The sequence below is a fragment of the Gadus chalcogrammus genome, chromosome 16, assembly GCF_026213295.1.
Source record: "Gadus chalcogrammus isolate NIFS_2021 chromosome 16, NIFS_Gcha_1.0, whole genome shotgun sequence".
NCBI lineage: Eukaryota > Metazoa > Chordata > Actinopteri > Gadiformes > Gadidae > Gadus > Gadus chalcogrammus.
The window spans coordinates 18,715,453-18,724,754 of record NC_079427.1 but is presented as its reverse complement, the minus strand read 5'-3'; the positions used below and the strand labels follow the sequence as shown (position 1 = coordinate 18,724,754).

At 45.3% G+C, this 9,302-nt stretch overlaps 1 protein-coding gene across 1 annotated transcript in view; it reads left to right on the top strand.

Annotated features, from left to right (window-relative positions):
• pcp4b (Purkinje cell protein 4b) overlaps positions 1–8,871 on the top strand; it is a 28,262-nt gene extending 19,391 nt beyond the window's left edge. The window contains exons 2-3 of the mRNA XM_056612348.1: positions 764–815; positions 8,627–8,871. Of these exons, the coding sequence (XP_056468323.1) occupies positions 764–815; positions 8,627–8,760 (186 nt within the window). The 3' untranslated portion in view covers positions 8,761–8,871. The remainder of the gene's footprint in view (positions 1–763; positions 816–8,626) is intronic.
• Positions 8,872–9,302: the final 431 nt, after the last annotated feature.

The following is a 9,302-nucleotide window of genomic DNA, read 5'->3' as shown; positions in this document are numbered from 1 at the left end:
CAGGTATGTTGGTCATAGTCAACATGGACACTGTACAAGTTGTTGGAAATGCTATTATCCGTCACAGCCAACGGGTTATTACATTCATTAGCCGTGTATCTTACCTTGCCAAAACTGCTTGGATTGTTTCCTCATCGTCCGATACGACGGAAAAGTTGTATCGGACGAAAAGTTCTGTTACACAGAAGGTTCTGATATTTTTATGTAGTTATTATTCTTATTATATATTGCATTACTTTTTTTAATATATCGCATCTGTCACGACGTGTTTTCAAAATAGCTTTTCCTGTATAATGCAGCCTGATGCGTTCCCAACAATATTTTCCTCTAAAATGGGTGAGACACACGCAGCCGAGGCCCAGGGGATAGTGTGTAGTGTCGCTCCGGATCAAGACAACCTCTCCGGGGGTCGTTACTTCCAGTTCGGATATAGCTTACTGGCAGGAAGGGCTTTTACACTGAAAAGCCGTAGGAGACATATTGGCCCGGTCGCGCCTCCCCTCACAACCCCCCACCCCCCTGGCCCTCATCCCCTTAGGTATATGTCAGCTACCCCCTTGACCACAGCCTCTCCTACACTAGCAGTGTGTGACGTTCTTCTGGGCCAGTTGGGGTTTGCAGCTACACCATCAAAGAGGACACTGGGATGCTGCTAATGATCTCTTGTCAGGGGAGCCCATTGGTTTGGTTTCTGCAACAATAATAAAAAAAAATCATCCGGTCGAGGGCTAAATCTTTCTCTTGTGTGTTTGTATTTTCACAGAGACAAGGATCAGGAGCTGCGGCTAGCAACAACCAGACCGCTGGAGCACAAGGTAAACTAAACCATCCAACAGTGTGTGAGGGATGATGTGGAAGTGGACACTAAACAAATGTGTATTTGTGGCATCATTCTAAACAAACGCTTCCCCAAAGATGAGGTATGAACTTCCCCTCATGCCAATGCTTCAGATCTACTTTAGTCTGATACGGGCCGGCTCTGTCACTCTGCGTCCCCCATGGGAGGAGACGACCAATAGCACGGCAGCAGCTCCGCACGCGCTGGGTATCCATTTTAGCTCAGGCTTTCAACTTAACTAAGGGAAGAGGAAAGGGAGGGGGATAGGCAGGGGCTACTATTGGAAGGATGGTTACAGGAAACAAGAAACAGAAGAGAAAGAGAGAGAGAGAGAGAGAGAGAGAGAGAGAGAGAGAGAGAGAGAGAGAGAGAGAGAGAGAGAGAGAGAGAGAGAGAGAGAGAGAGAGAGAGAGAGAGAGAGAGAGAGAGGGAGGGAGGGAGGGAGGGAGGGAGGGAGAGGGAGAGGGAGAGGTAGAGAGGGTAATGATTAATGGAGCAGAAAGTTTACGCATGAGTATTACTGTATCTTAAGATCATCTCTAATGACTCATTTTCTGCCCAGCTCTCAGTGGACATGTCCAACAATTGACGCTAACAGGCTGAAGGACAACTGCCTTCGGTGCACCCCTCTCCACACACACCCACCCACCCACCCACCCACCCACCCACACACACACACACACACACACACACACACACACACACACACACACACACACACACACACACACACACACACACACACACACACACACACACACACACACACACACACACACACACACACACACACACACACACACATACAGCTGACCAAAGGGTTCTGGATCAATCACCAGCCATGTGAGTTCAAAGTGCCAGATCCTCTTAGGACGGGACATGAAGGCACATTTTTAAACAAGGTCAATTTCCCTTCTTTCTGTCTGCAACTCCACCATATGTGACAGGCAGGGCGAGGCAGCGGTCATATCTGCATTGCTTAGCACATGCAATAGCATGTACATTTGATTTATACTTGACAAATTGCAATGACTGACTGGTTATAATGCAAAAAGTGCACACAACCCAGAAGTGTTGGAGCAGCAATTTTAAAAGCATTTTAATTTAATCGGCAGGTTTTAGGGACAAAAGGTGCAATGTGTCCTCACATCAAAATGATATTGCCGATAGAGTGATGATGCTGATTAAGTAGAAACTAAAGTATGTTAGTTTTGCGTCTTTCTTTTACATACACAAATGCCCCATACACATCCACTCTATGGTGTTATTTCTATTCATGTTTCAATCCAGGTGCAATACATCATAGAATAGCTTTTACCAATCCCATGACTTAGTCAAATTCCTTTGAATGGGAGTGTAGCCGGCCTTCCATTTAATACAAGAGGGGGAAAGCCCTTAGTAAGAATTCAAGAAGAGGGAATGTGAGGCATCTCTTAGCCAAAAGGGACTTTTTTTGGAGTAATGACCACATTACAAGCTCATCCAGCCCCAACATGAGCGTCTAATCTGCACAGCTGAAAGGAAAAAAAAACAGATCAGCATTTATTTTTTTGGTGATGATACAACTTAAGGATGGCTACGGCCTGAAACCATTCCACCTGACCATATGCTCCGTGCAGTTCCACTTTCTCCTTAACCTTAAAAAAACAACTAGCCTTTTTTCCCCTGCACTAAAGTCTTTGTTTCGTGCAACCGTTTTAAGTTATTCATAATGGATCCATGCGCTACATATTTCAAATGACCTTCAGGCTTTGACTAATTGTATTTCAGCCATGTGAAGGGATGAATTAGTGTTTAGTAAGCGTTTCACTTTAGTATCACCTTTCAGCTGTAGAATTGCTATAAATCTAACATAGCAGAGGTGGTATCATAGATGTTTATTAGGCTGGCATCAAAATAAAACCATCCGAAACAGGAAGCTTTTTTGTGAAAGTTTCATATTCAAAATGAAATCACATCCAAACAAAACATCAAATGAATGTTGATTATGAAACTCATATCCACTCAGCTCAGGTGATCACTGTGCATTTGTTGTGGCCGCTCCAAATACATTGCATTTCAGGCAAAAAGAACGGGAGCCTCTCATTTTGCAATCAACAGCATTTTACCAGGAAGTGTCTTAAATATTTAGCAGGGACAAGTGATCTGATCTCAGATCTGCCCACAGAGTTCACATCCGAGTGTCGATTCTCGGCAGATCTGGCAGATCCGATCACCAAAGTCGCATGGAAGTTACAAGTTTAACAGAGGCCTAAAAAAGCCCAAAGAAAGAATGTTTGGGAGGTGTCAAGGCCCCTAATGGGCAGGTTTATTATAGTGACCACTGAGGAGCTGCAGGGAGCAGGCTATCAGTCTCCAGGTGGAAAGCGACCCCTCAAAGATTCCCTTATTATCCCTAACCGTTACTCAGAAACAGCAATTAATGGAACCGATTCCTGACCTCTTAATCTGGCCCGAGGGGCGACGTAAAGAAGAAGAGTGAATGGTCAGGTGTACCATGGCTTTCAGGAGCCTTTCATTCCCTTAATTAAAAAGGGGAAGTGGGACGATAAAGCCAGCTTAATACATGCAGGCCTAAGACACTATACCAGCCGCACAAAGGACCACTAACGCTTTGTTGTCTGACCTTGAATTAATTTGACGAGAAAACAGTGGAGCAGAAGAGCCAGAAAGGGTCTCAGAGGATGAGAGGGATGGTAGAGGGATGGTAGAGGTACAGAGAGCGTGAGAGTGTACCGGAGGGGGAGGGAAATGGGAGAGAGAGGTCTTAATGACATAGTGATAGAGGGAGATAGCATTGGAAGGCAGAATAAATCAAGTAGAAATAGAGAGATGGTATAGAGGAAGGGAAGAGAGAGAGAAATATGGTAGAGAGGTAGGGATAGACAAAAATGGAAGAGAGAGAGAGAGTGGCAGGGAGAGAGAGAGATGGTATAGAGGTAGGAAGAGAGTGAAGGTAGAGAAAGAGATTGAAGAGAGGTAGGAGGAGGGAGAGAGAGATGGATGTAGAGGTGGGAAGAGAGAGAAAGCTCTTAGTTTAGGTGAGGCAGAAGCTCCGCTGCCATTGACTTAACCCCCCCCCCCCCCCCCCAACAGATACACACACACATTGCTCAGCAGCACATGGTCTCCAACGGCAACCCCTCAGAAGTTCTAGGACACATGGGGAGGAAGATCGTCCTCTTGTTGAGTGAAACACAGCTCATTATTCCCAACTGATGCCCACGCGACAATGGAGCGAAGGCTGTTTACGCAGGTGTTTGAGTGTTCCTTCTGTGCATCAGAACTTCAACGTACACAAGTGATGAGCTACAAGGTCAAGACATGCACTGTATGTTGAAACTCATCCTCTCCGTTGCCTCACATTTAGTCACATGTGTTGGATACTGGACCCATGCAAAGAAACAGAATGACAAGAAAGACAAATAGCCTACAGAAAGGAACAGAGAAACAGAGAAGAAAAGGTGAAATACAAGATGAACGCTGGGGCTAAGACTTCTTAGTGTCTATAACCTCAAGGCCTTCAGCCATTGCACCTTCAGAGAGTGAGTGTGACACCGTCAACCTCATTGGAGCCCAGCTGCCATCTAGTTGGGACATATGTTCAATGGCCCTTTGACTCATAACCCCCACATAGCACACACACACACACACACACACACACACACACACACACACACACACACACACACACACACACACACACACACACACACACACACACACACACACACACACACACACACACACACACACACACACACATGCAAACGACCACACACACAGCCTTGCCTTTACGAGTGCAACAGCTGGGGCAGGACCGGTTTACCGCAGCCTTCAAGTTCTTACAGCCCACGTGCCGACCTTAGGCTGGGAGAGATTTGAAGTTGACTGAACACGTGCATAAACAATATCTAACCTCAATCGATGTATTCACACACAACCGTTTAACCTTAGCAAACCTCTAGAAAACTCTCGATATTCTGAGAAGAGTATTGTATTGGTGATGTTGGGGGGGATTTCAAAGTGGCTCACCTGAGTTCAAGGTCATCATGGCGTTATTATTAGCCTGCCACAATATCTTAACGTGTGCACAGGATGACCCAAATTATCTTTTTAATTAGTTCTAATGTACTCAATTAAAACTATTTTAGATTCCTGTTTCATTCTCTCCTTATATCGTCGGTGGTTTACATCGTTGCATGAACTCTTCTGTCTGTTGTCCCTGTTATATCTTGAAGGGATACGCGAAGGTATCAGTTACTTGGCGAATACCCATTTACCCTTGAGTTTAGTCTTGAATTGATCACTGCAACTATAAGGGGAGTTTGCTGGGTTAGCGTTTTCTTTCTGTTAGCCGTTTCCATCAACATGCAAAGTAACAGAAGCCTAGCTCCTGTTCATCTGAGGGGAATACACTCTATACACTTGACTGCTTACAAAGATGTCCAATGTTTTCAGAATAGTAGCTTTACTAAAACGAGTCACGGTAACAACACAACATATTTTAGTTTGTCTACAAACACGGATAATTCAGACTATTTTCGGCACTGTGATTATGAGGCTGCCTGTGACGCGGCAGGTTACCGTCTGCGTAGATCCCCCCGCTAGAAGCTGATGATCATATAATTGCACCAGCGGCGCATAACAGGTAGCCTAAACCAAGCGCCAGAAGTGGTGCCAAATCGTCTGTGTGTTGGTAGACAAAAATAGTTTTTTATAAAATATGTTTTGATATGTCGATGCCTCCAAACAGGCTGGATTCAAGCCACAGTTTCTTTCCTTCAGCAAAATCAATCCGATCAGAAAGAAGGAAAGCTGATAAATGTTCCATCAGTCCTTTGAATTCACATCTCTGCTCATTGATGCCAGTAATCTCCTTAATACTTCAGCTGCCCTCAGTAGATCCAGATGATGGACCTTCATTGATTTTTACCTCACCACCTTCTCACACTCAGAGACACAATCAAGCACAACCCTGCTGCTAGTGGCTAGCATTTGCTAATCATACTACTAAGTTGGGATCATAGGTTCCCCAAATACTGTATCCAAACCCAGATTCAGTTGAAGTGCATTGTGTGTGTTTGCTAGTTTGCTATAGTTTGGACCTCAAGCTTCCACCATTCAACACAATTAAAGCCTCCTTTTGATTGTTTAGGTCAGGCACATTCATATTCAAGTGACATTTTCCTTTTCAATTCCAGTCGAGGGGACCATTAACGGCCGCCTGTCAAACATCCAGCAGACAGTCTTGCAATGCCCTTTACCAGCCAATTGCACTTCGCAGTAGACTGCAGTCGCTGTAACACCGAGCACCCAAGGCTAAAGAAAGGTTATTTACTATTAAGTTATTCAAGAGACACATTTATTCAACGCGACTAACAGTGAATGCAGATATATTATTAAGTCATTAAGGAGCAGGTAGGGGTTAGGAAACATTGGGCCAACGGCTACACTATGCCCATCCCCTCCCAGACACTCGCAGTCTCACACATGCAGACTTCCATACAGCAATTATCGCCCACTACCATCATGTACATGTTTCCCCATCACCCACACGTGCCGCTGATAGCACAGTAAAGATGATCCAAGATGGCCGCCCTGACAGCAGGCATTACACTCCTGTTAGGAGCGGGACGGGGGCGCATTGAAAGTGCTGCCTGGAGCAATAGAATAGATAATCCGTAGCGAGGGCAGGAGGAGCGCTCACAGGTAGTGCGATCCATCATTACTGTGCTCAGTGCTGTCTGCCGTCCTGGGAAATAAAGCACAAATGAAAGTGTGAAATCTCCTTTTTATAAGCGCCCTGGTGACAGCCCTTCAAACTTTTCATTGTGTAAAGAGTTTTTTTGGATTCTCCCAGAGTAAGAAAGCATAAATTAATGTGACGATAAAGTAATATATACACGTATAATTTGTGCCAGAGTGAAAATCAAACCTGGTGTTATTAAGTATAGTTTAGGGCTTCACTATAAAGGGCCAACAAATGAATGGGTTTTACCCTCCAGGATTCCCTCACATGTTCCTCCTCACATGGTGTCCTCTAGTGTCCCGAGTCCTCCCACAGAGAACACTAATAACCCCAGTCTATTTCCTTTTCAAAGAATGACCTAAAGTCTTAGCTCATTTTGTCCTTCCAAAGCACAAAGCCTGTGAACGTGTCTGGTGCCGGGATTAAGTGAGAGGGCACCGTTTGATTTGCGAATACGGAATGGAGGAAAACAGCAGACATTGTAATGCATTGGATACAATTCAATATCAATTATTGGGAGGCTGGGAGCTGGGCTTGACACGGCACTTAGAGTTTCCTCCTTGAACGACCCGAGAAGGAGCCATTCAGCCCCAGCCCCGAGGGAACGGGGAGATCACCCGGACCGTCGATACACAGCAGCCTTTTCTATCTCTTTCTTCCCTATACTCTCTTTTGTCCTCTCTCTCTCTCTCTCTCTCTCTCTCTCTCTCTCTCTCTCTCTCTCTCTCTCTCTCTCTCTCTCTCTCTCTCTCTCTCTCTCTCTCTCTCTCTCTCTCTCTCTCTCTCTCTGTATCTCCCTTTCATTCTTTCTCCTTCCCCCATGCCTGAATTTAACTGTGTTCTAATAATCATATTGATCAACCCCAGGATGATGCAGTGATGCATTCCCGGGGATTAGAGAAGCTGTGCTTTAGTGAGGAGGGAGAATGCAAAGGAAGGCGAATGATGCATTCTTCTCATTCTCCACCATTAGGCTTTTTTCACCAACAACAGATGGGGTGATAACATGGGGACGAGTGGGGGATTAGTCACACATTCGCAGTGGTACACCAGACGTGGAGTTGTGCAGTGTCGCCGGTTTCCCTTTTTTGAACATAACTAATGTTCTTATCGTAGTGCTGTTGGCTTGGTTTATGAGCGGTCCTAAACATTACACGTGAAACGGGTAGAAGAGAGCAGAGACGCTCACTATTAATAGCCATTCCCTAATATATTCAAAACACCATCCAGATCTGGGCAGCTCCGATACGAAATACCTCATGGCGCTGTAAACATCCCTCGGTTACGCATTTAAATTTAGCATAGACTTGTTTAAAATGTTAACCAATGGGCTGCAACAAAGGCGAGCGCTACATAAACAGAAGCCCTGGGAGTCTGTCCATAATCTAGGGACTGATTTACTTTTTAAACTCATTCCATTGTATTCTGAGACTATTGTGTTTCAAGGTAAGGGTGGCTTTTATCTAAGCTATTGCCATGGTCCTGAAATCCCTCATCTTGTATTGATCTTCACCACTCTTCCCCTTAAAAATGTGCTTTTGTGAAGGTACAAAGAGGATAAATATATAGTGTAACATGTAAATGTAAATGTTAATGTAAATGAAGCTAGAAATGCACATTAGTCCACAGGGATTATTTTGCGTTGATGGTGGATGCATTCTGAGTGTAATCCTAAATGCCTGTAGAAGGACCGGACAACAATCCATTAGGACGTCTCACAGTGGACAATCCTAACCCAAGCCAGTGTCCCCTAGCTCCTCCTCCATTAGGGACTGTTCTTCACAGAGGATTAGCATGCGATGAAAGATGGGTGCTTTTCTGTGCTTTGACCAGGAAGAATAACTGCTTAACTCCCCCACTAAGGTCACGCAGGGATCAACGTGGTCGGGGTGGGAGGGGATGGAGATTAATCTGAAAGATCAGATAAGAAAGAAACAAATCAAAGTGAATTTTTCTTTGCTGCATGCCCTATTCTACATTCGACATACAACATTTTGGTTTCCAAATTCTCTTCCTGTCTCTCCCCCTCTCCCCAGACGCTTCCAAGAAGGACGTCCCCGCCGAGGACTTTGACATCGACATGGGGGCCCCGGAGACCGAGAAGGCGGCGGTGGCCATCCAGTCCCAGTTCAGGAAGTTCCAGAAGAAGAAGCAGGACGACAAGTCCTAGTGGTCGCCCCAGGAGGATGGCGCCTCCGGTGGGCAGGGGGCGGCGGCGCCGGGGGGGGTGTGGTGTCATGGCGACCAAGTGGCATTTGCATGTGAAAAATGAAAAAAATCATACCTGTTTTGAACTCCAGGGGGCGGTGTGGGTGGGCGAGAGCTGGTGGCAGAGGTGGAGGGGTGGGGGGCGGGGAAATGCAAGGCAAAATAGCCTGTCAATCATATGACATGTATGTGAATTCCATAACGTACCACCTTATTATTATTACTCTTATTACCATTAGGATTTCATTGCAGTACCAATAAACGAAGAAGGAAAGGAAGGAAGGACTCATGACAATCTGTTTTATTTTTCCTGTCCCGCCATATTTGTTCCTGTGACAATAGCGTTAGCTCGTGTTGGTGTTCTCTTTTTTTAAAACTATGATTTATTTATTTATTTATTACTCTGACTCCTCGCGGTTAATCCCAGCCTCACCGCTGCATCTCCCCTAGCATCTTACTCTGTGTGCTTCTCAGGTTGGAGGTCCCCCCCCGGTAGGGCTCGGT